The sequence below is a fragment of the Phodopus roborovskii genome, unplaced genomic scaffold (assembly GCF_943737965.1).
Source record: "Phodopus roborovskii unplaced genomic scaffold, PHOROB, whole genome shotgun sequence".
Taxonomy (NCBI): Eukaryota; Metazoa; Chordata; class Mammalia; order Rodentia; family Cricetidae; genus Phodopus; species Phodopus roborovskii.
In genome coordinates this window covers 20553499-20580046 of record NW_026125444.1, presented here as the reverse complement: position 1 = coordinate 20580046, position 26548 = coordinate 20553499, and the positions used below count along the sequence as shown (strand labels likewise).

General features: G+C 41.5%; 1 protein-coding gene across 4 annotated transcripts in view; it reads right to left on the bottom strand.

Annotated features, from left to right (window-relative positions):
• The window catches only part of Nup205 (nucleoporin 205), a 69049-nt gene that overhangs the window by 5329 nt on the left and 37172 nt on the right, over nucleotides 1-26548 (bottom strand). For all 4 annotated transcript variants that reach the window (XM_051175896.1, XM_051175892.1, XM_051175893.1 and 1 more), the window contains exons 19-38: nucleotides 26117-26237; nucleotides 24078-24159; nucleotides 23521-23685; nucleotides 23092-23216; nucleotides 19411-19525; nucleotides 16346-16495; nucleotides 15575-15646; nucleotides 15106-15263; nucleotides 14362-14442; nucleotides 13966-14157; nucleotides 13049-13316; nucleotides 12860-12958; nucleotides 9549-9697; nucleotides 8340-8531; nucleotides 7521-7642; nucleotides 5975-6113; nucleotides 4254-4380; nucleotides 2413-2489; nucleotides 368-496; nucleotides 66-192 (exon numbers count right to left, since the gene is read on the bottom strand). In XM_051175896.1, the coding sequence (XP_051031853.1) occupies nucleotides 66-192; nucleotides 368-496; nucleotides 2413-2489; nucleotides 4254-4380; nucleotides 5975-6113; nucleotides 7521-7642; nucleotides 8340-8531; nucleotides 9549-9697; nucleotides 12860-12958; nucleotides 13049-13316; nucleotides 13966-14157; nucleotides 14362-14442; nucleotides 15106-15263; nucleotides 15575-15646; nucleotides 16346-16495; nucleotides 19411-19525; nucleotides 23092-23216; nucleotides 23521-23685; nucleotides 24078-24159; nucleotides 26117-26237 (2690 nt within the window). The remainder of the gene's footprint in view (nucleotides 1-65; nucleotides 193-367; nucleotides 497-2412; nucleotides 2490-4253; nucleotides 4381-5974; nucleotides 6114-7520; nucleotides 7643-8339; nucleotides 8532-9548; nucleotides 9698-12859; nucleotides 12959-13048; nucleotides 13317-13965; nucleotides 14158-14361; nucleotides 14443-15105; nucleotides 15264-15574; nucleotides 15647-16345; nucleotides 16496-19410; nucleotides 19526-23091; nucleotides 23217-23520; nucleotides 23686-24077; nucleotides 24160-26116; nucleotides 26238-26548) is intronic.

Sequence of the window (26548 nt, the reverse complement as noted above, 5' to 3'; positions counted from 1 at the left end):
AAAAGAGCTGCATCCCACTCCTAATGATGCTGTTTCTCAGATACAGTAATCAAACCTGGGCTCACCTTGTCGTGGTCCATCTCTGTTAACGGTCTCTGAAAGGCTAGGGGTGAAGAGACACATGGCATTCTGGAAGGCAGGAGAGCTCTGTAGCATGAGTGACTGGCAATACTCCATTACATTGGCACAAATCTACAATTGAAGAAAAGGAGTAACTAAAATGTTAGCCTAGAAATCCCCAAAGTCACAGAATTCAGACTGCAGAACAAGGTCATATATCAATTTGTAAAATTACACACAACTGCTATTTTTATCAAAATCTCCAGAACCATAAAAACTCCAGGCACGCAGTTTCATCCCTTCTTACCTGCTGCATGGCCAGCTCAATCTCATCTTTCTTGCTCGCCCGATCTCCCTCCACATTATCGTCCTGAAATTTAAACTGGCGCAGTCTGTCGGAGCCACCAAAGCGACTCAGGAGTCCTAAGCACTGGCGCTAAGGAGAAAAGACACGCTGTTTACTTCAGGTTTAAAGAGTTTAACTTTAGTTACCTCATTTTTCTTAAGGCGGAAGGGGGAAAATTCAGCAGGGAGTGGGATTGTTCTTGAAATCACATGATATCTTACTTCCTACTAAGACAACTACCTCTAAGGTATGCTTGTCAAAATTCACCTTTTCTCAAAGGGAAATTTCTTTCTCCACAAAGGATCCCTGATATAACCTAAATGTTTCTGAAGACAATTTATGCCCTATATAAAAATAAGTAACAATCCTCTATGAGATAGTTATAAAAAGAAATACAAGTTAATAAACAAAAGCTACATCTAAGATGGCAATTACAAGACAGTCAGTAACAAATCATGTAGTCTTACCAGGACTCAAACTGAAAGGCTGCTAACTCCAGTTTCTGGGGACTTCCTAGAGGAGTTAGGAACTTATAGACAGCTAACATGCAAATGTTAGGGGCTGTAGGATGGCTCCTCAGCAGGTAGAGAGCAAACCTGACAATCTGGATGTGACCCCTGGGGCCTATATTTAGGAAGACAGACTTCCATAAGTTACCCTCTGACCTCCATGTGTACACAATGTCATATGTGTGGGCACATACGTACACAATAAATGAAGTAATAACTTAAATATTTAATGTAAATGCTGCCAGACTGGCGGCGGGGGTGGGGGGGGGGAGGAGTGGGGTGGGCTGGTGGTAAATGCAAGTCCTTCTGGAAAGAAATTTAATAACATGTCAAAACATACCATATGCATGTACTTGAACCTACCTATATCATATATGTAATTAAACCCAACATTTAATAAAAACTACGAGCCAGTAGTCACCTTCGCCATCTATACAGGACTGGAATTTCAAATTCAGTGCCCTGTACAGGCTAGGAAAGCACGCTTCTATTACCCTGACAATCTTCGTTTGAAACATGGAAACATAGGTTATGAAGAGGTGACTGGTTAAGAAAATTATTATATAAAACAACAGAATATAAAATCCTTTATGTAATTATTTTATAGCTAGTAAGAAGGAAGGGATGTTTAGGTTAAAGCAGACTAGTAGGCTTTTAGGAAGCATCTGACAAAATATCTAATTGATATACTAATATATTTAAATATGCTACAGGATTGTATGCATGAAGAAAAATTTAGGAATAAACTAATAATAATCCACAAAAAAAGCAATTTGTAGAACTTGCGTTCCAGTCCAGCCTAGTGTACAAGAACTAGTTCCAGGACAGGCTCCAAAGCTACACAGATACCCTGTCTGGGGGGGGAGGGGAGAAAAAAAAAAAACAAGGCAAAGTACTTAGTAGATAAAGGCAGGAAGATCAACAGTTCAAATCCAGACTGGCTATGCAAGACCCTGCCTCAGAAAGTCAAGACGGGGCAAGGGGTAGAGACAGTTGTCGACTGTAGGAAAAACAAAATGCTGCATAAACGGTGTCAGCCGCAGGCGATGGTACACACAGGTATAGTTCCAGCACACTGGAAGCAAAGGAATGAGGACTACTGCAGGTTCAAGGCCAGCCTAGTCTGCCCAGGGAGTTCCAGGTCAGCCAGGGATACACTGCAATGTTCCTCTCAAAAACCGAACAAGCTAGTAAAATTAGCAGTTGCTCACAGATGGCTGCCTCATCCGCAACATTTACAGCAGAACAGTAATACAAAACCCCTGTGACACAGTTGTGTTAAAGCTTTAGGGGTACGCTAGGAAACACTGGGAGAGCAGGAATGAAGACACAACATCTTCACCTACAGCACAGTCACAAGGTGATTCTGGGAAAACCAAGCAGTCCCAAAAATGCACATCACTCAGCATCTTCCGGAACCCATGAAACAGCTCAAAGGAACTGCTCCAGTCTAGGGGTGGCACCTTAAAACTGCTATTTCAAGACGGAGTCCGTTACCTGGAATCTTCCAATGTGTCCCTGGAGCTCCATCAAGGATCCTTCATTTACATCAACATCAAGTTCACTTAGCATACCTGTAAGACGTGGGGTGTGTGTGAATGTACTTTAGTGCTAAAATGAGGGCACTGTAATGCACAGAGTGCTTCTGGTATTTCCTGTCCCTTAATACCATAAGCGGACTCCTGCCATCAAAGTTCTGGGACACAGGATTTCCCCAGACTATAAGTCTCTTTCCTACATTAGCAACACTAGCACCAGGGTTTTCCTCACAACCTAAAATACTTTCAAAAGTATTTTTAAAAGTTTAAGAAAAACCTTTACTTAAAACTTTCAGGAGGAGAGAAGGGAGGGGAAACTGATTGATTTGTAAAATAAATGAAAATAAATTTTTAAAAACCCTTAAAACTTCCTAAAATCAGAAATGAAGTAAGTGCATCTGATAAGTAATGAGCGCTTAGATTTAAAAGATGAATGAACTTTAGCCCTCCTCCCCCTCACAAAGAGGAGGAGGAGCTAACTTAGGCCATAAACAATAAGCAGATGACAGAAAGAATAAGCTGAGGGAGCTGTGACTCAGCTCAGGGCTTACCGACTCCCTCGGAAGCAGCATGGAGCAAAGGGGATAAACTCACAGAACCCTGCAGGCCCTAATCCGCCAGAAGCATACTGAGGAGGTAAGGCTTCAGGTCATAGAGGAAGAAGCCGGGTCTGCCCTGGAGTCAAACCTGATACAATACCAACTGAGAAGACCGACCCCGGAGTCTCCTTGGAAGCAGCGAGGCTCCAAGTACTCTGACAGGAACTGCACCCAGCCTCTCCCACTCAGAGGGCTCAGAGACAGACATGCACAAAGAGACAGTAGACCATGGTTGCCTCGTAGACTTAGAGGGAGTGTAGTTAAGTCCAAAGGCCCAGAAGCCACACTGCCTGGGACTCTGTAACAGTTCTGGCTCCAGATCCCTCACTGGTAAACTCGAACACTGACAGTTCGATCTCTTGAGATTCTTGCATGCTCAATTAACATGCTAGGGGGAAAAGCAGTACTTGGCACATGACTAAAGCATGTGCATTATCACTGGGGAGGTGGGGGGAGTCCTATCAGCTGTGCTCATTTAAGATCAGCTGCAGCATCAAGGCAACCTTAAGCAGGAGGGAACCCAGTGATTATATACTTTCTCCTAGAGAGGAGAGACCTGCAGTGCACATTTAAAATGCCAAGAGAGAAACCAAAGCAAAACTCTTGAGGGTTATGGAGGAGACCCGAGACCGCGTGGGAATATTACACAATAATCTGCAGGTGGGGCAGAAGTAAAAAAGGACGCATTGCTTCAGGATTTACATAGTACAGAAATTATACCGAAGAAAAGAAATGACAAAAGCATCCATTATTTCCTAGCATTTTTCTTAATCATGGTAACCTTTTAATAACTAATATTTCTCTATACTATTTCTAGACTTCAGTAATTCCTCTTATTTTTCTTCAATAAGCTTTTAATCTCTAAATCCATGTAAAATTCTTCTAAACCAGCAAGTTGAAAGGTAATGGTCTCGTGTATCACGTCTGCGTGCTGCTACCCCAATACATGCAGCAGTGCAATGTTTGGAGAGCTATTATCAAACACAGGCAATGAGATTCCGATGCTTTTTAATTACCTCCTTGGACATTTTGATTTTTTATGAGTATACTGATTATATAAATATAAACTTATTATGTAATAAAGGCAGTTGAATATCACTAGTTCCAATTTCAAGTCACATGCTAACTGGAGTAATAAAAACCTCTATCAAGCCTGCGTCAGTCTGTAGAGAGTGAATTGCGCTCAACACCATCAACTCACCAGGAAGCGCTGCTTTACTTATGATGCCCGTCAGCAGAGCTAACTCCTGCAAGGAGCCCGCACTCACATCCTGACAACGCAGGATTGCTTGGATGGTGTCAGAGTGTGAGATGAGAAACTGCAGCACCTGAGCAGCCCAGGATGGGGGAGAGGAGGAGAGAACGGCATTAACAATAAGAAGAAGCAGGAGGAGAAGGAGGAGGGGAAGGAAGAGGGGAAGGAGGAGAAGAGAAAAGAAGAAGAAGAATTATTCATCTTGTCAGCAAGCAAGCAACTGCTCTCTCAACTTCAACTGTTTATTTCCTCACAAAGCAAAATATAACCACACCTCACCACAAAGCTAAGCTACTTACAAAGTTGACATTAACACAGTAGAGCGAGCTGTAGGAGACCATGACTTTGGAAACGCTGTTTGAAAACAGCTATTTTCCTTCCTTACTAATTATTCAAAAGGAATCAAGAGATTTCATATGAATGAGTATAAAATGGTCACTAAGTTCAAGAAGTCACTCCATGTAAGCCTGCCTGACTTTGGTGGCAAGCTTCAATCACATGAAAGCTTTTGTTACTTTTTGGTATGGTAAGAACAAAAGACAGAAATCCTTCATCCAAGCCTCGCTCTGCCTTTGGTATTTGTTCTCTGGAGTACTAAGGCACTGGTGAGGGAGTGGGGTGTGGGCGTGTGGGCACGAGTGGGGCAGGAGGACCACTTAATCTAGCAAAGAAGCAGACAAGGAAACCCTGAGTCCAAAGAATTAGCTCAAAGCCATTCTGAGCATGAAAGGATGTCCCTTGGGACGCTGCAGTGCAAATAAGGCATCACTGTAGAAACCACAGCTTCTACTGGTGAGGCAACCCTGACTGCAGTGTAGGAAGAACAAACAAAATATTCAAAAAAAAAAAAAAAAAAAAACAAAGCATCTCATTACCTCACGCTGTTTAAAAAAAAAAAAATTCACATATAAACATGATACTTATTTCATACTTTCTATGTTTGTTGGGAACAGTCTCAGAGTCCAAGAAGGCCTTGGACTAGCCACACAGCCATGGAAGACCTTGAACTCTTAACCCTCCTGCCTCTACTTCCTCAATTCTTGGATAACAGGAATAGACAGCCATGCCCATTTTTAGAGTTTTGTTTTTACTTTTTTGAGAAAGTTTCACTCACTCATGACTGTGTAGCCCCAGCCTCCCTCGTATTGGAATTACAAATATGCACTACTGCATGAGACTCGAGGCTCCCTAAAGGCCCCATAGGCTTGTATGTGTCAATGCTCGGTCCCCACTTCGTGGAAGTGTTTAGCAAGGGGTGGCCTTGAGAATTGAAAAGACTCACCCCATTCCCGCTGTGCTCTCTCTGCCTCCTACAAGTTTGGTGAGCTCTCAGTTCCTATGGCCATGTCTTTGCTCTGCCATCATGGACTCTAACTCCCTGAAACTGTGAGCTCCATTAAACACTCTTTTTAAAGTTGCCTTGGCCTTGGTCATGTTTCTCAAAGCAACAGGAAAGTAACTAAGACATGCCTACTATACCCTCTCTAAATCCCTGGCTAAACCACATCTTAAATGTCAGCTTATTCCTGCCATGGTCAAGTACTGGGGCTGCGCGCTACACTGACAGAAGGGAGGACACGCCCTCACTTGGGCTTTCTGTCTATACAATCTCTGTACTTCTCAATGTGAGCTCTGCACTAGTGACTTCTACAAAGCGGTCGCCTTACCTGCCCTGCCGCCTGCAAGTGCTGAGCCATACTTGATGTGAGGATGGCCTGGCACAGCTGGAGGGCTGGAAGGAGAATCTGCCGGTATCGGTCCACAGGCGTCGGGATGAACACTGGGGGCTCTCTCATGCCAAACATGCTTGATTCATTTCAAACAGCCAAGGAGAAAGCAACACTACATTTAAGATAGGGTCTTAACAATTCATTACCGTTTACCTGCTAAACTATAAACACTGCATTTAAGATTGGATCTTAATAATTCATTATCATTTACATGCCATACTATAAACACTTATATTTTAAAATCTCTAGACAAAATAAGATGGGTGCTGTTGAGTGGGATAGAAGCAGAATGGGAAAGGAAGTAAGAGGCTTTATAGAGACAAGCCAGGATCTCAAAAATGTTTAACTCTACTCTCTTTACAGAAAAAAAACAGTTCACTTTTTCCTGTTTAAAACTTGTAACACGGCATCAAAATAGTCCTTCCCTTCTCTGTAGGCAACAGTTCTGTGTTAAGGCTAAAAAACTCAGACATCAATTTGGCAATGGGTTTTCTTTGAGTTGAAACAGTAACTAAACCCTTCAGTACTTTTATTGCTAGGAAGGTATGCTGACTGCCTAACAATGCTGCCAGCTGTAGAATGAAGAGGGAAAAAACCCAGGGCCCAAGGGAAGGCTCAGCTAGTAAGAGTGCTTGCTTGCCTGCAAACATGACCAACTGATCTCAATCCCTGGACCCCACACTGAAAGGAGAGAAGACCTCCATACACCCTGTAGTGCCTACAAGCCACACACCCCAAAGAAATGAAATTAAATTTAAGAAACCAAGCTGAATGTTCCATATCCAAACTTAACTGACATCTGCTGAAAAACTTGAAACTTGAGGCTGGGCAGTGGTGGTGCACACCTTTAATCCTGGCACTCGGGAGGCAGAGGCAGGCGGATCTCTGTAAGTTCGAAGCCAGAGTGGTCTACAAAGGGAGTACCAAGACATCTATAGCTGTTAAACAGAGAAACCCTGTCTTGGAAAACAAAACAAAAAAGAAAACGGGGGTGGGGGAGGGAGCTCTGACATTCTGTCCAAATTATTGGGATCAGAAATACGTAACAAATTAGTTATTCTTTTTCTTCTCCTTGACCTTGTTTGTTACACAGCCCAGGCTAGCCTCAAATTGCAATCTCCAGCCTCAGTGTCCCAAGTGCTAGAGTAACAAGCACACTTGTGTACTGCCATCCCAACCAACAAGGTTTAACTGTGTTACTATATTACAAAAGACCCTCGACTAAAACGAGTACCCAGGGAACTCATCTAAAATAAGGCTGGCAGGGTCACCCTGACTGCTCTCCCATACTGTGTCCTCTTCTGAAATGGAAAGACGTGGCCCCACCCACCCACTTTCACCACCTCACCAACTTCCGCTTACAGTAAATGGCAAAGGCACACAACACACCCTGCTCCTCGGGAAGACTTTCTTTGAGATTTCCACTATTCCTTCACAATCCCTTGCTAGGAGCCTAAGCAAGCTGGTTCATGTGGACACTTACCCATGTGGGTCCATCTCTGGGCGCATGTCATACACCTGGCACTGTGCTAGCCTCACAACCACCCCAGACCTTAGCAGTTCCAGTGCACCTTGCTGTAACTTAGCCACTCTTGTGAGAAACGCCTGCAAAGTTACAAAAGGAAGCCTCAGTCACGTCCCAGGGCCTCACAGGGACACAAGACACTCATGCACACTCCCAATTAATCACTAATGAGAGGAAATCCTGAGCTGATTACAAAGACACATTGTATACTTCTTTATGGGAACTCAGCAGTAAATACTGTACATTTATAATATTGTACATGTGTTATTATTGCATATTGTACATTATTATTATCATTATATTACTATTGTGAATTATTAAATTCCAATAGTTTCTGTCAACAGGTATACATGCTTGGTATATTAGGTATTAGTAAATACCTATGAAAAAATAAATGAAAAGATGAAGACTTTAAGACTTCCACCATTGTGTCATGTGTGAGAAATTTAACATGGAAACATTGTAACAGATCTGGAGGGAAGGAAATGGCAAAGCAGACACTGCACTTAAGTTGCCGCCCCCTTCCCATGAACCCTGGCTTTTGTGCCTCTCAGCAGCATCCTGAACCTTCTCAAGATGATTCTAGCAATCTTCACACTCAGAAAATGCATTGCCAGCACAAATCCCCAGATGGAAAGCTCTTAAAACAACAGCTTATATAATAGAAATACCCAGGATGCACCAGTGGCCAAGTGGTAAGCACAGCAGCCTTCCAATACACATCTCCATGCCCTAAAGATGACCGCTGCCCTTATGCCAACGCCCACCGAGCCTTACCATTTTGGATTCATAGGTATAAAGGGCTTTTAAGAGAGGAGGCTGAGGGGTCAGTAAGCTCTGCAGAGTCCTGTCATCTTCCACCAAGCTGTCCACAAGGACCTTCAAGTAACCACTGTTGGAAAGGTACAAGAGCCACTGTTGCTGCTTGTCCACAGAGACAATCCGGTCAAGGAGAGCCAGGGCCAGCATCTAAAGGAACAATGAATCAGAACCAAAGTCCCAGCATGCAGACAGCTACCAAACCAGACAGCCGCTGCCTTTGCTGGGGTACTGAGAAAGTTTTGTTATGAGAACACCTGTAATAAAATTTCACTGTTTGGGGGAAACAAATTTTTTGAAAACATGTATGTGCGTGTCTGTGTGAGATTACATGCATCATGAAGGCCAGAAAAGGCACCGGAATCCGTGGAACTGGAGTTAGACACTGTGAGCTAGCTGCCCGATGCAGGTGTGCTGGGAGGGAACTGAACTCAGACCCTCTCTGAGAACAGGAAGCACTCTTATACTGCTGAGCCATGTCTCCAACTCCATGGTTTCTTTTAACTATTACTTTTAATTCTAAACTACTAGGTGTTATTTAAAGGAATCTTATTAGAGTATTAAAAATAGATATAATAGACACGGTTAAGCCCATTTTGGTCTACTTCCTCCCAGGGATTGTTCTATGTATAAAAGTACATTAAAATTTTAAGCGTAATTGAGGGATTGCACTCTAGTTTGTATTTTTATCCTATTTCTTAATTTTATTTTCTCCCATGGCCTTGAAATAAATCATCTTCCACTGGGAGGAACTTCTCAACGTGTCCACAGGATGCCACAATGTTTTACTAAAGGGAAAATGCAACCCTCCCCCAACCATAAGGTATCATACAAAACAGAACACATTCAGTAAGGAGTAACTGCCCACCAGCAGACAGAGCAAAGATCTACTAGGCAGGGTTTCTATCCATGTTGTTCTACCTGCAAACATCAAACTTAGCAAAGGCAATTTTAAGGAGAAATTTTGAGTTAAGATTCCACAAAACAAAACACAGAGTATCAAAACAGATTGTTATGTTAATAGCAGATGAACAAATTCACTTTAAATTAATATAGAAATTAGTTCTCTACATGCAACATGCATTTTAAAAGTTAATTCAGTATAGGCCTTCATAAATACACAATACTTATTCAGTAGCAGTTATAAACAACTGTTATTTTATTTACCCTTCCAATCTCATGACCATCACAAGCATCTCGACAGACCACTTCCATGAGGGCAGCCCCGTAACTTTCAATGATAGCCATGTTTTCTCGTTGTAATTTACTAAACACATCTTCAGGGGCTGTAAGCCTCTCCCACATAGTTTTCTTAGCTACAAGGGTTAAAAAGGGGGGAAATCCAATAAAAAGCAGTTTAGCAACTAATAATATCTCATATCCAACAACAAAAGGAATCCATTACTATATACATACAAAAGACCAGATCAATGAGTCCAGACAAATGAACTTTAAGAAAAGCATACGTCATGCATGTACACTAATAACACTCATAACGTGTGACTCAGCAGATTAGTTTAATTATGGACCCTACAAGAACTGATAAGTTGTATTTGCCCTGCTAATCAATTTGCTTTTATAGTTTTCTGCCATCTCTGAGAATTTGGCTAAGAGACAGATACAAATAGAAAAAAATCTTCCTCAAAAAGGAAAACCAGAAAGTTTTAATCTTTGGGGTTTAAGAATTGAAGTATTAAAATAAAAAAACCTTATCATTTATGGATAATTTAAATATATTATCATTAGTAATGTGAACGTACATTTCATTAAGTCGTGCAAACCTTATAAAACTTTCATAACCAAATAAATCAACAGTTTTTACTTCCAACTAATTTCATGATTTTCCTTAGTTTCTGAACTACCATCCTTTTTGTTGTTGCTGTTTTTCAGGCAGTTTCTGTGTCCCAGTACTCCCTTTGTATACCAGGTGGGCCTCTAATTCATATTCACCAGCCTCCAGAGCACTGGGATTACCAGCATATGCCACCAAGCCCAGCCATGAACTACCATCCTGAGCCAGGCACACAACATACACTTGTGATCACAGCACAAAATGCAACCAGTCCGGGCTATACAGAGATCCAATCCGCATAGAAACAAACTGTTGTCTTGATGACTGCTCTAAGTGTCCTGGAGACCTCCACCTAGTGGTTAACTAGTGTTTGCCACTTTGGTGAAAAGAATATAAAAATACTTTTAAGAGAAAAATATGGGAGTTATTGGGAATGAATGATCCCAATTATTATTATCTTTTTAAAAATTAGTTTGTTCAAAAAGATTCTTTAAACAATTTTTCTTGACCTTAAAAATACCTGCACACAGGGCTCTAAAGATGGCTCAGGGGTTAAGATCACTGACTGCTCTTCCAGAGGACCTGGATTGACTCCCAGCACCTATACCATAGCTCACAACAGTATGTAACTCTCCTTCCAAGGGCTCTGACATCTTGTTCTGGCCTAAGACACACCTCACACAGATATACGTCCAGGCAAAACACCCAGACACGTAAAATAAAAAATAAAGATAATATTTATGTGATGGGGAATGTCCTTCTGTATGCTGTGAATGTTGTTTCTCTTATTGGTTGTTCAATAAAGCTGTTTCGGCCAATGGACAGGCAGAATGCAGCCAGGCAGGAAGTACAGGTGGGTTACCAGACTAGAAGAAGGCTGGGAAGAGGAACACAAGAGAGTGAGTGGCCAAGGAGACGCCATGTAGCTATGGGAAGGTGGGATGTCTGGGCATTCTCCGGTAAGCCAAAGCCATAGACATAGACATGGGTTAATAATTTAGAGAGAGCTAGCCAAAAGAAACCTGAGCCATTGGCCAGTTCATAATTAATATTAGCCGGTGTGTTTATTTGAGACTAAACTGTTATGGGACCGCGCAGGACAGAAACTTCTGTCTACATATATGCACACATTAAGTAGGTGTATAGCTCTATAAAATTACCATTGGCTTGGCTGTTGTTATCTTCTAAGATACCATGCATGAATGACAGCCACCATGAGGATGGTAATGAAAGAAATCATTCTCAAAATACACTCACAAGGAAGAATACACAGAAAGTCCATTATCAGATGGTGCTGCTGAAAAAGTCTTAGTATATTTTAGTTAAAATACTTATTACTAAACAAAATTAACCCTGGAAAACATATCCAGTATAAAGGTAATATAAACCTACAACTTGGCTAAGAAGGATCAGATACATTATAGATAAAAATCTTCCTCAAGGAAAAAAAATTAGTTGATGGGCACTGGTGGTGCACACCTTTAATCCCAGTACACAGGCAGAGGCAGGTGAATCTCTGCGAGTTCGAGGCCAGCCTGGTCTACAGAGCAAGCTCCAGGCCAATCAAGGATACACAGAGAAACCTTGCCTTGATAAACCAACCAAACAAACAAACCAAAAAAAAAAAAAAAAGCAAGTTTTACATAACGTCTTTTAAATGCTTCATAAATATACCCAACAAAACAGTCATTTTTATTTGAAAGTAATTTCATAGTCATTTCCCAGAGCAGGATTTCAGATGTGCCACTGTGCCTAGCTCAGTATTTTAAATATATCCTTTAGATATATTTTTATTTATGTACACTTGTGTGCAGATGCCCATGAAAAATGTATTCCCCCAGAGCTGGAGTTATGGGTTTAGGCTACCACGTGGGTGCTAGGACATGAACTCACATACTCTGAAAGAGCACAAGTGTTCTTCGCTGCTGAGCTACCACTCTGGCCCTACTGCCTTCCTTTAAATCAGCGGCTCTCAGCCTGAGTCACACCCCTCTGGCAAACCTATCTCCAAAATATATCCATACTTGATTCATAGGAGTGGCAAAATTAGTTACGAAGTAGCACTGAAAATAATTTTATGGTTGAGGGGTCCCCACAACATAAAGAATATAATAGAGTGGAGGCATTAGGAAGCTTGAGAACCACTGCTTTAAATGAAGAAACCCTACCTTGAATTTATCCAAAACAAACTAGTGTCAAGTACGCGTATATTATAGATTAGCATTTGCACTAGGTAAGACCATTTTTAGATGGTCATTTAAAAAAAAAAAAAAAGTCTATTAAAATAAAACCGCATACTGCTTCATATGGGAAATCTACCACAAATCTTCCTCTAGGAAAGTAAGCATGAGACTTTTGGTACCACATTTTTGTTATATTAGAATTTCTAAACCTATAAATAAGGAACTGTTTAACTGTTACACCCTTACTACGGAATAACAGTCATTTTCTATTACTACAGTAGATATGCACTGTGGTCTAAGGGAAAGTGTCATCTAACTTCAGACAGTGCAGTACACCTGAGGGTTATTTCCTTAGAAACTAAACACGCGCCCTCACTTTACAGCACTCTGATGATTATGCCAAGACATACTAACTAACTGTGGTTGTGGGGAGTCCGAAGATAGAGAAGTGACTGGGGTTTCAGAAGTTACCATCGTCAAAAGTAGAGAAGACTAGTCTTTACCAGCGTCTAATGTGTCTGGCTCATCTGGCCTCTGGGCAATCTGTAAGTAATAAAGCAGAGAACCGTACAGGTGTGTCCTTACACGCTGGAAACCTCCACCTAGGAAGACAAAAACATGCTGTGAAGCGAGAACTTTCCCAATCAAAAGGAGAACAAAGTGGTAACGTAGAGAAAACGAAGATGGAAAACCTGTCTTCAGAATGAAGTCAAGCAGTTTCTTCAATATGATGTGAAGTGAAGAATCTCCGATGGACGCAAAGCCCACTGGCCGGCTCTCTGCTGCAGGGGGCGAGGGGAAAGAGCTATCGAGCATGAAAGCGTAGTGGGCCTCGCCAGGTCCCGAGGCCAGCGGCTGCTTCTGTTCTGTGCGTACAGCCTGGCTTAGGTGAGCGGTCAGGGTGAACACAGCTCCAGCAACCACTGGCATTAACTCCTGCGCTGCTTCATCATCCAGTACCTTAAAGTACAAAGGGTTAGAGTGAGGTCCAGCTTCCTTCAAAACTGAGCAAGTCTCATACACACTACGCCTTTCAATCTTGAGACTGTGAGAACTAAGCCAGGCGGTGGTGATACATGCCTTTAACCCCAGCACGGGGGAGACAGGGATGGGTTTGAGGCCAGCCTGGTCTACAGAGCAAGTTCCAGGACAGCCGAAACTATACCATGAAACCCTGTCTCAAAAAACAAGGCAAAACAAAACCAAACAAAATCAAACCCCAAAAACCAAAATCCAAAACAAAACAAAAAGAATGTTAAAACTATTGAAAAGAAAAATATTAAACAAGTGAGTGTAACTAATTTTTACAGAAATTCCATTTGTTTTTTTCATCACTTGGATCATACCCAGTAGTTATGGGGTGGGAATCTACCTATGCCTATTTTTACAAACCTCTCTGGACAATTCTGAAACACTCTAGTTCATAGCTCCTACAGCACAGACTTTAGCTTTCTCAAGAAAAGTTTTCACGTCAGTATTATAAACTCTATTTTGTTTCTAATCGAAAAGCAGAAAAAAATCACATCTGATTAAAGGCAAATGCATAAACCTATACCATACACTCATATACATGTTTTAGTCACATAAAGTAACTCAGGAAGTAAATCACCTTATCATGTACATCTTGTAGAAGGTCACGAATGATCAGCTGTCGATCTTCTGCCTGAATGAGCTCCTGAGGACAGGCTGTCAGTATAATCTCTACCAGCTGCCTCCACGACTCCAGCGCATGCCGCTTTGCATGAAGACATTGCAGCAGCTTGTTCCTTCCTACAACATACTGAAGAATAGTGCTGATTTCCTAAAACCAGAAGTATTCAGACGAGTTAACACTCAGGGAAACGGTACCTGTACCAAACAATTTCGATTTTTAACACTGTCATTTATTAAGAAAACTCATTAAATTACATTTATTTATTGTATGACTAAAATTCAGTATTAAAAAATTATACAATCACAAAAGTAGTACAAACAGCTGAAAGTGTCAAACTAACTCAGAGCTCACCTCCATCAGCAGAGGCCTCTGTCCAATGGCTGCCATACCCTGAAGAGCATTGACTTCAGCTACGAGGACCCTATGAAGAAGCTAAGCAATTAGTGAAAAAGAGAAAAACAGTTATCATCAATGTCAGTAGGATAATACATAGCAATTATCAAAAACCACCCTAACTGGAAAAGGTCCAGGTATCTCTGCACACAGTGTAACAATGGCAGGTCCAATGTGCCCACAAAAATATCAGCCATCCCCTCCCTCCAGAGAGTAGTACCAAAGGGACTCAGGCAGTAATTTAATGTTGGTGTCTCAGTGTCTTTCTCATTTTGCTGAGGATGTTACCGTTCACCTGGCAGAGAACTAAACAGTGTCTTAGCTAGGTGGGAAAATATCTAAAGGAAAGTTGATGGGAAAAGCTCTTTTTAAAGAGTAAGGATATTTATTGAGTTTTATTGCTTTGCCATTAGACAGAACAGGCCAATAAGCTAATAACAGAAATCAGTAACATGGAAATTATATATGTAAAATGGTCACACTTTTCTGATAGCTTGATGTCTGAAGCATTTTTTTTTTCTTTTTTCTTATTTTTTTTCCCCCCCTTTTTTTGGGGTTGGGGGTATAGGCTGTCCTGGAACTAGCTCTATAGACCAGGCTGGCCTCGAACTCACAGAGACTGTCCGTCTCTGCCTCCCAAGTGCTGGGACTAAAGGCGTGCCACCGCCCCTGCCCCTGCAGGTTCTTTAAAGGAACCCTCACCTTGACGTTGCAGATTGTCTGTCCCCGTAAATTCTTGTGTTCACAGTTGGCAATGACTTGCTCAATCTGAGCACGGTCAAAAAAATCCAGTTGCAAAGGCTCAGGAATCTCCTGACTGAAGTCAATCGAATCAAGAATACTTAGAATTTTTCGACGTACTGGAAACAAGAAACAAGAAGTAAGTAAACTGTATTTGAGGCACTGAAGAAAACAACAAACCACACTACTTAGCTCATTTTGATCATGCTATTCTCTGAAACCAAAGACCTTGCTGAAACCCAAATCTGACTTATTTCTGATATGGCCACTCACTAAGATATTTTCCCTCTGCTCTGTCAGCTACTGACAACAAATAATCCTTTTTGTAGCTTTTCTATGTAGGTCCAGAATCTACAGATATGTGCAAATTACCCCGCAGTTTTAAGCAATGTAACATGTCTATACCATACTACAATTCCAAGGGTTTCACCTTTTGTGGCAGTGTCAAAATGAAGGAATCCAGAGACAGACCTAGTTTCATCTTCTATTCCGCCTTCACCGTCTGTTGGAGCACCAATAACAGCACATCAGAAAAGGAAGACACTCCTGGAAACTACATCTACTTGGAAATGGTAAACAATGAATTTTACTTCTGGGTCAAAAAGTCTTTTGTAAATGGATAATTAAGATGCAAATATGATAAGCAATGTGTAGCTAACTCTTTTCGTCCTATGGGGCTCATTCATAACTCTGAAGAAGATAATGAGAATTTCAAAACTGGCAAAACCTCAACATGCTAAGGAATGATTAAAAAGAAGCTTATGTTTCATTTGCATATACAATACATATTGAAATAGCTCATGTCATACTGGCTCAGTGACACAAGCTTCACTATTTTGTAAAATATGACTACTGCAGATGCATTAAGAGTCAAATAAAATAACATCAAAGGGCAACTTTTGGTTTTTTGTTTTCTTTTTGAAACAGTGTCTCTCAGCATAGTGCTCTCTATCCTGGAACTCACTATATAGAGCAGGCTGGCCTCAATCTCAAAGAGATCCATCCACCTGCCCTTGCCTCCCAAGTGTTGGAAAGTAAAGGCATGAGCCACCACACCCGGCCAAAGGACAATTTTTGTGTTTTAAGGATAACTCTACTAAAGCTGGGAAAAGCAGTTTTGTCTAACGCGTTATCCTACGCCTAAGATGAGCACTCATCAAGGGAGTCAACACACCGTACCCAAGTGTGTGTCAGCACTCACCTGAGTACGGCTTTACTGGCATGTCATCCAGGAGGAGGTGGAGGAGCCGCTGCGTATGTGACCGCTGGCGATTCAGAGAAGTCACTCTTAGTTCTATTGAGGCAGTCTTCATGAGCCACGACATTTGATTCAGCATAGAGATTTCATACTCTAGAAAGTAAGCAAATAAAATTTCATCTCCCACAGCTGTAATGCAAGATCAGAAAGTCCACAAATCACCAGATACTTCCTCATGAAACAGTAATCACCTTAGTAATGCATGGTCAAAACATAAAATTATGAAAGAAAAAGAGGATACAAAGGAAAAAGAAGTTATTCTATATCCATGAAAGATAAAAGAGCAATAACATATCTATTAGTGCCAGATGTTGTATATGCCTTTAATCCAGCACCAGGCCAGCCAAAGATTTATAGTGAGACACTGTTTCCAAAAACAAGTTTTTCCCAGAGTAATTTAACAAAGATCTTGTAAGTATGCCATAATTTAACATTGATGCCACTTTATACTGTCTTTAAAAGAAATTTTCAAATATATAACAATCCATAAAAAACAATCCTAATTTTCACTCCACAAAACATACTTAAGTTCACATTACTATATTTTATGATTTATGATAAGACAGCTGGTAGAGCTCTTGCCTCACATGTAATTAGGGCTATAAATCCCATTCATAAAAGAAATTTAAAGGGGTTGGAGAGACGGCAGAGGACCCTGGTTTAACCCCCAGCACCCACGTGGCAGCTCACAGCTGCCTCTAACTAAAGTTCCAAGGGCTCGGACACTCCTCTTCCGGCCTCCATGGGTCTCTGAAGGCACATGGTGCATGTAAACACGAAGGCAAATGCACAAAATTTCAAAACAAATCCTTCAAAAAGGAAGTTTTCAAATTGAGTATTATTTTGATTTGAGATAGTTTTGCATTCTAACCAAGACAGGTGTCAAACATAGTTCACCTGCCTCAGCCTCCCAACGCTGGGATTACAGGCAAGTGTCATCACTCCTGGCTCAGTATTATTTCTGTTGTTGGTGGGTCCTATGCTGTGAAGCCCTAAATGATGACAATGGAAACATCATTGACCAAATAATAATATTAACAGATGTCAGTCTGTCCTGGTTTATCTTTGTGCCAACTTGACACAGGTAAGAAGAGTTATCCCAGAAGGGACCACAGTTGAGAAAATGCCTCTTTACGATCAGGCTGTAGGCAAGCCCGTGAGGCACTTTCTTAACTAGAGACTGATGTGGGAGGGCCTGGTCCACTGTGGCCGATGCCACCCCTGGGCTCCTGGTCTGGACTGGGTGAGAAAGAAGGATAAGCCAGCCAGGAAGCAGCACTCCTCAAGGTGTCTGCTTTTCCAGAGTGTGACTAACAATAGTAAAACAAAGTGAGCCCTGTCCTTCCCAAGTTGCTTTTGGTCATGGTGTTCATCACAGGAATAGCAGCCATAACTAAGACACACACCAAGCTAGATCTCAATCTCTACAACACATAAGCATAAGCAAGACAGCAACTACTCTTTTGGATTTACCCAAAACAAAATTTTAAAGTTTCTGTAATGTCTTCATATAAGCAAAATCTCATAACTAAAAATGTGAATATTATGAAAACATAGAAGACTGTTTTGTTAATTAGATAATTCCCAAGGATGTTACAGTTTTCTAACTGGTAAATTAGAAACCTGACAATTACTAGTAAGAAACATGTATTATCAGGATGTGTGGACCTCAGTTTCCAAATGATGACATAAGGTAAAGGTTCGTTCAGCCTGAATGACAGTGCAGGCCTATGGGTCCAGTTACTCAGGAGGTTGAGGCAGTGGAGAATAGTCTGAGCTCACAAATTCAAGACACCCTTAGTTTAGATGTAGCATGCCTCAGCAGATAAGGGCGCCTACACCAGGCCCAACTAACTTGAGACTGATTCCTGGGACCCGCGTGGTAAAAGGAGAGAAACACCTCAGGAAAGCTGTCTTTCAATGTGTGCAGGCACGCTGTTGTGCAAAATGTAATAAAAATAGTAAGTTCTACTATATGTGCAAGAGATTAACACAAACCAGTGCAGAAAAAGAATTTGTAAAAAGTTAATCAAAAGAGCTGGGTTCACACATTTAATGCCAGCACTCAGGCGGCAGAGGAAGGTGGATCTCCGAGTTTGAGGCCAGGACAGCCAGGGCTACACAGAGAAACCCTGTGTCTAAACACACATGTGCGCACACGCGCGCACACACACTAAACAAACATCTTTATTTATAATAGAGGCTACGGAGACAGACTTCTGGCCTTGGTGGACACCAAGCACACATATGGTACACAGGTATACACACAGGGAAAAACGCAAACATTTTTAAAATGTATGTTTTTTTTTTTTTCTGAAAAGGGAAAACAATCTTCATAAAACTTAAATTGGGCTAGAACAGCTCTTAGTCATGTCAACAACTAGATTTATGATTTCCTCTAAAATTACTTTTCAAAGCTTTATTTCAAGACTATTTGACTGGCTTCAAATATATATATATGTATAATGCACAAATGTAAATCAGAAATTTTTTAAAGAAATTTTCATTTACAATCAAGCAAGATGTCTCAGCAGGTAAAAGCACTTGCCACACAAGCTTGATGATCTATCTGAGTTCCATCCCTAGAACTAAAAACAAAAAACCCACACATTCCAAACCCAAGAATTTTAAGTGCCCACATAATACTACAAGTATAAAATTCCACATCTGATCTCATATGACAGGTTGCAGATAAAATGAAGGCACACTAAAAATGTGGGATAAAATTAGCTTCAGGCTACTCCTATTATGTTTACATACAGAAATGAACTTTGTGTTCAGAATTGGGTATAGTCCCTAAAAAATACTGGAAAAGCAAAAGGGGTTGGAATGGACATGGTTGTATGAAACCTATAATCCCAGCTGAGGAAGAGCACTTCAAATCCCAAGCGCAGGTCCACAGAAAGACCTATCAACCAATCATTCAAATATTCAAATTCTGAAATACTTCTTATACCAAGCCTTCCACGTAATAGTTCTCATAGTAATAAAGCAGCACAATGTCCTACCTTTGTTAGAGAAAGGAAGATGTTGCAACTGAGAAAACAAGAAATCCTGGCTGGTTCTCAAGTACCTCATAGTAGGACCCGATGTATCAGAGCACGCACATAACTGATATATCACCTAATGAAATATAAGAAAATCTCTCAGTTAATTTTGTACTGATTTTAAGATAACAAAATGTGAGTAAAAATTCAGATGGATCAATAACCCAAGCAAATGGCTAATTATATTCATAAGCTAAATATAAGCTTAGATCTTTTTAAAAAAATAAAGACTTATTTATGTATTTTGTGTTTATGACTGTTCTTTCCGTATGTATTCCCATATGCACACCTGCAAGACAGAACAGGGCATCAGATCCCATTATAGATGGTTATGTGGTTGCTGGGAATTGAACTCAAGACCTCTGGAAGAACAGCCAGTGCTCATAATCACTCACTAGTTCAAGGCCAGCCTAGGTTACATAGCAAGACCCTGCATTCAAAATAAAATAAAGTTTTAGATGACAGGACTAAATCTTGAAATCATTAAACAAATTTATTAATACATATACAAAATTAATTAAGCTTTATTTAATATTTTATTGCCTGGTAGTCACTCTAAAAAAATCATAATTATTTTGTCTCAACTTCAAAAAAAAAAATTAGTAAAACAGTAGAAATGAAACAATAACTAAGAAACTACAAAGATTTGCAAACACCATATGACAAATATAAGTTCTAAATATAGCTTTCACAAAGGCAGTAAATTTGAGAAGGGAGCATTTATATCAATGCAAGAAAAACTGAGATCTGATAATTATGTACATGATTATCATAAATATCTAAACAGACAAAATGGAATAAAAATGAAAATCACTCATAATGAACCAAGAGTCCATCTGTTTTCAATAATAGACAATAATTAAACGAGTTGTGGTGGCCAAGTCCCAATCGCAGCTCTTTGGAAAGCTGGAGAAGACAGAAAGCTTGAGCCTTCTAGTCTGAATCTAGGCTGGCAGACAAAGCAAGAGACAAATATGTCTCTTAAAAATACATAAATGAGTTGGGCAGTGGAGTTCGAGGCCAGCCTGGTCTACAGAGTAAAACCCAGGACAGCTTCCAAAGCTACAAAAAAACCCTGTGTCAAAAAAATAAAATAAAATAAAAAACATAAGAAACGCTGGGTGGTGGTGTCATACGCCTTTAACCCCAGCACTCAGGAGGCAGATCTCTGAGTGTGAGACCAGTCTGGTCTACACAGTTCCTGTCCTGAGTTCCAAGACAGCCAGGGCTACACAGAGAAACCCTATCTTGAAAAACAGGAATAAAAAAAATAATAAAATGAAGCAGCAAAGCAGATGTCATACAACAACTTGTAAGTCAGAGGAATTTCTAACTGCAAAACATAAATTTCAGCCTTTGCAAAGCAACAGTAGTAATTTTCATTCATGAGTCATCCATTTTGTAAGGACTTACTAATGGCTTTTTATGTACTAGGTAGGCTCTTTAAGCATCACTCTCAGTACATTAATATTTGTCATAATTGTTATGATTATTTGAGTGAAAAATCTAGCCATACAACTATTCATCCCTTTGGAGCTGAAATAATCAATACTCTCTACAAATTCCATAGGTGCCAACTTGCCAATGAGGTATAATTGACCATAATCCTTAAATCAGTGCTCAAACTCTTCTGTAGGTGGAAAGATTCAGCTGCCTAACTAATCTACACACACACAAGGCAAGGCCCTGCCTTTGTCTTCCAACTCTCACACTACACACAATGGTCCTTTTCATGGTCTAGCTAGTGTCCTATCACTTTGGTTCTTTTAATTTTGCTTAAATGAGGGCTGGCATCTGTCACAAGCCTGATCGTATGGGTCCATCACCAGGACTCAACACGATGAAAGGAAGAACTGGCTCCCTAATGTCCTCTGACCTCCATCCTAGTGCAGTGGTACGTGTGCACCCACACTCATGCACTCAAACTTGAAATAAACAAAACAGAACCAAGTATAGTTCTGCAGGATCTTTAGTTCTAAAGCCCAAGAAAGCTGTGAGGTAAACTGCCTTTCAGAGAAACTATTTGGTAGTAAACTCTATACAGTCAGATTATAGTGCATCTGCCCCTGAGCAACATTGCTGGAGCATCAATGCACAGTATAAGATCCTTTTAACAGAGATGCATATAAAATAAGGTTTACCATTAACAAGAATGGTGCCAACAAGGAACTGTAGAAGTCTAACTGAATTTCCACTAGTAGCGGCAGAACAGGACTTGCCAGTTCAATATTCAGTGACCTTATAGAACATACTACAGCTAGGGAGAAATAACTGGAAATCCTTGCCTAGAAATGAAGTCTTATTTTTGGTTGTTGACTTGGTAATTCTGTGTGTGGGTATGTGTAGAGGCCAGAGGACAACTGTGCAGCTGCTAACGCCCTTCCGCCACAGGTTTCACAGACTGACCTGAGTTGTCAGGTCTTTGGGAAGCACTTTTACCAGCTAAGCTATCATGCTGGCCCTAGAAATATATATTCCTAACAGATACAAAATAATAACATGCTCACTAGAACAGAGTAAGAAAATATACATGTAAATTATACTTTGACAGCACAGAAAATATACCCACTACAGAAATGTGTACAGAAGGGTTTAAAGCAACAGAAAACACCCGTGTGCTGAACTCAACAAAATAAACAGCAGGCGTTTCTGCTGCAGACAGATGGATGCCCGTCCTCAGACACAAATCAGTTAAATGAGCAGAGCGCCCCTACCTTCTCTTCCTGTCTCTACCCTGGCTTCATTCACCCTCACCTGCCCTGGCCCAGATGACAAAGCTCTTCAACTGCTTCTGCATATGTACCAGATTCTGCAACCCTGGGCTCCCATTACCCAGAGCTCTCATCATATGTACCAGATTCTGCAACCCTGGGCTCCCATTACCCAGAACTCTCATCATATGTACCAGATTCTGCAACCCTGGGCTCCCATTACCCAGAACTCTCATCATATGTACCAGATTCTGCAACCCTGGGCTCCCATTACCCAGAGCTCTCATCATATGTACCAGATTCTGTAACCCTGGGCTCCCATTACCCAGAGCTCTCATTAAGGAAGATTTAATTCAGATTCAGAGACCCATGAATGTTTGGAAAACCCAGAGAACAAAAGTGAGTCCCGAAACGGAAAGTGACAATGATGGGCGTGAAGTGACAGAAACATCTCCATCATGCCAAGAGAACGGCCCTACGCTTCAAGCCACGGACTGTGAATGTCAGTGCTCTTGAGCTCAGGACCCAGTCGCGAATGGTGGTCTAGTTCTCAGAGCTCTTGTAAAATGAGCCAAACGAGACACAGACACAAGGGAAAGTTCAGGGGAGCCTGCCCTGACCCTGCCAGCTCCACAGCGGCAGGGCTTCAGAGTGCTGCTGCTTTTACTGGCACACTGTGCCCCAGCAACCCATCTCACACACGGAAAGAGAAGCCACAAAGCATGCCCAAGCTAGCTCAGCCGGCCAGGGGACACAGAGGGCAACCAGGGATCTTTGGACCCACACCCACTCTAGACCCCCCAAGGAGCTACTCTAAATACAGCACCACGGATAAAATTCATCCATAATGAAGACTGGAGAAACTGGTAAATGAACTTGTTTCTATCCTGATCTATGAGCTCAGCTCCTCAAGGTGCTGTCTAGTACGTACCTGGTAGCACAGCTCAGCCAACTGAGGGTATTCCTGCACAGCCACAGGACCAGTTCTCCCTTCTGTCCCTTTCTCCAGGATATTGAGGATGGCATGCAGGCAGGTCCGAGGGCAGCCTAACACTCCTACAGGAAACCAAAAGGAAATCCAAGTTTTCTCAGGGATTCTGCACCACAAACCTGAGACTCCACTTATCAAAGGCAAACCTTAGAAACTTTAAAAACCTACGCTCAAGTGTGAACATGCTATAAGAAATACAAACTCAATCCTCTACATCTGTTGAGACAGCTTTGATCCTAAAGTCTGGCCCACAATACTTCGCATGTCACTTAGTTTCTAAGTCAATCACACTGTGAACCCAGTAATTAATAAAGGAACACTTACACTAGCAAACATAAGAAACGATATCCGTGTGCAGTATAGCTATACCTGGGTCCTGTAGATTTGTGGTACTGACAGGTTTCTTCAGTTCAAAGCCCAACAAGTAAAGAGCAAGATTGGGTGGATTGCGTTCTAGAGATGTGATGAGAAGATTCAAGATGTGGATTCTCGTTTCGTGGCGGATTGCAGCTACCCTCTTTTCAGATTCTGAACCTGAACACAGAAACCACAAATCAATGTAAGGTAAGCACACCAAACTTTGAACAGATAAAAGCCGGGGTGAGGGGTATGGGAGGGTGTGGTGGTGGCACACTCCTTTAGTCCCAGCACTTGGCAGGCAGAGGTAATTAGATTTCTGTGAGTGAGTTGGAAACCAGCCTGGTCTATAAGAGCTAGTTCCACGACAGGCTCCAAAGCTACACAGAGAAAACCCTATCTCAAAAAACAAACAAACAAACAAAAAACCCATCATGTTTTTGAAACCTCTTATCTACTTAGTTCTTGACTGACCACTACATTGCTTTGATTAAAAAAAATCTTAAATTCTAGCAAATTCTCAATTTCTCTTACATCAGCACCAGACAATTAAGTCATTAGAGCCATACCCTCTTCTACACGTACAAATTCTTCTGTGTCTTCACTATCCAAGCAATCTACGAATCCAGCCATCAGCTTCTGGCTCACACTCTGTAAGGCATGGACAGAAAAATAACAAATTAACAAAAACTTTACATATTAGACAACCAACGACAAACACACATCTACAGACATTCACCTGGGAAAGCAAAGGCAAACCTGGCCGAGTGTTTAGATTTTAGGCTGGCTTTGTTTTCAGGGTTATGTGTGTGGGTATTTTGCCTGCATGTATATTTGTGCACCAAGTGCATGCCTAGTGTTCAAAGAAGCCAAGAGAGTCACCAGATCCCCTGGAACTGCAGTTACAAACAGCTATGAGCCACCATGTGGATCCTGAGACTTAAACCCAGGTCTTCTGGAAGAGCACTCAGTGCACTTAACTACTAAACGTACATCTGTCTGTCTCTCACCCTTACATTTTAGTAGCTTTTAATTAAAAGAAAACTAAGCTATTTAGATTGCTACACATAAGCCCATTCTAGGAATAATCAAAGTCCATGCAGCTGTAATCCAAGCACAAGGAGCTGAGTTAGGATGATCTAAGTTTGAAGTCAGCCCGCTCTGAATAAAGAAAGCGGAACAAGGGTGGTGCACACACCTTCAATCCCAGCCCTTAGTAGGCAGAGGCAAACAGATCTAAGTTCAAGAGTTGCCTGGTATACATACTGAGTTTCAGGCCAACCAAAGTAAGATAGTGAGACACTGACCCAACAAATAAAAAGAAAAGCGAAGGAGAGAAACTAAAAGAAGCCTGTCAGGAAACAGTACGCTCCGATCAGTAATGGTAACTTGTATTTAATTTAAAGGTCAGCATGGCGGCACACACCTGTAACCCAGCAATTGGGAAGGACAGAGAAGGACCATAGCTTCTAACCCAGTGAGGACCCACCCTCAAAAAGAGAAGAAAGGGCAGACTCCAGAAGCCTCTGGAGCATTGACAGTGCTCTCAGACTTGGTGGTGCCATCATTCCAAGGGCCCTTAGGAAGATGTGAGGTCACTCTGATTTGCCAGAAATAGAGTTTACTACTGACACAGTGTCAGGGAACCCTGTAATGTGAATGGGTTTAAAGGAATTACTGCCACTGGTGGCCCACAGGCTCAAAAAAAAAAAAAAAAAAAAAAAAAAAATAATGTGGGACCAGTGAGGTGGCTAAGGGAGCGGAGGTGCTTGCTTGCTGCTGGGCACAGTGAACTGAATTCAAACCCTAGAACCCATATGGTAAGAGAGAAAACGGACATCACAAGTCCACACCCACTTCTACATGTATATTCATTCCTTCTCCCCCCCTCTCAGACACAAAACAAATAAAAACAATAAACAAAACAAAGATCTATTTCATCCAAAGTGACAAGAACGGCTCCTGCTTCAAAACCCTGCCGAGGAGGAGCCAGGAAAGGCCTAGATGTTTACAAAAGAGGCACAAGCCAGTTATGTAGCTGCAGCTATCCACCAAGGACAGCTCAGCAGCTAGACAGCAGCACCCATCATGGGGTCAGACAGGGGACCTCTTCATGGAGCATGAATCAGCCAAGGCAACATAGCACCATTGCAAAGGAGGGAAGGAGAGACAGAAACTATCAGGTACCAAAGAAAAAGGAGCATGTGAGCTGCTAGAGAGCACGGGTCCATAGTGGCAACTTCTCCACAAGGAGGGCCACAGGAGCAACACGGTGAGTCTCAACAAGAAATAATAGTCTATAATAGCCAATACAACACAACTGTGGGCCACCAGAAAACCACAAACCACAAAGCTCAGCAAACAGATATGACTACAAGATCGATCACATCAAATGCTGAGAGTAACAGCCATTTTGTAGACTACATAGTCTCATACTGGGTGTAAACAGAGCACATTGCAGAGGAAAAAAATATTAACTTCCAAGACAAATCGCAGGCAAGTGCATGGCTAATTCCTCACCTATCCCATGAAGGTCATTCCACAAACAAAAATACAATTCACCCAGACATCCTGGCCACTAGAATGCACCAACACCAGAATCAGTTACCTGGTCATGTGTGAAATCGCCAACCAGTTTGATCTGAATGTTGGAATTGCAAGAGATACAGCAGAGGATCTTGGCGCTTTCAAACGCCAATTCAGGATTGGTGTTTCCATGGTACAGATACCTTCAGAGGAAAACAATGAGGGACAAGGTGATCAAGCCTGACTTTTCACTGCTCTCAACACAGAAAATGCAAGAGCATTTGCGGAGGACCTGGTTTGGCTCTCAGCATCCACTTACAACTACCTTCAAACTCCAGTTCTAGAGGACCCAACCTCATCCCTGACCTCCATAGGCACATATATGCATGTGATGCCCACAGAGTCAAGAAGACACACAAAATACATATATCAAGTACTGATAAGGTGATTACAGAGGAGCGTGCTAGATAGTTTTACATCAACCTGACATAAGCTAGAATCATTTTGGAAGAGG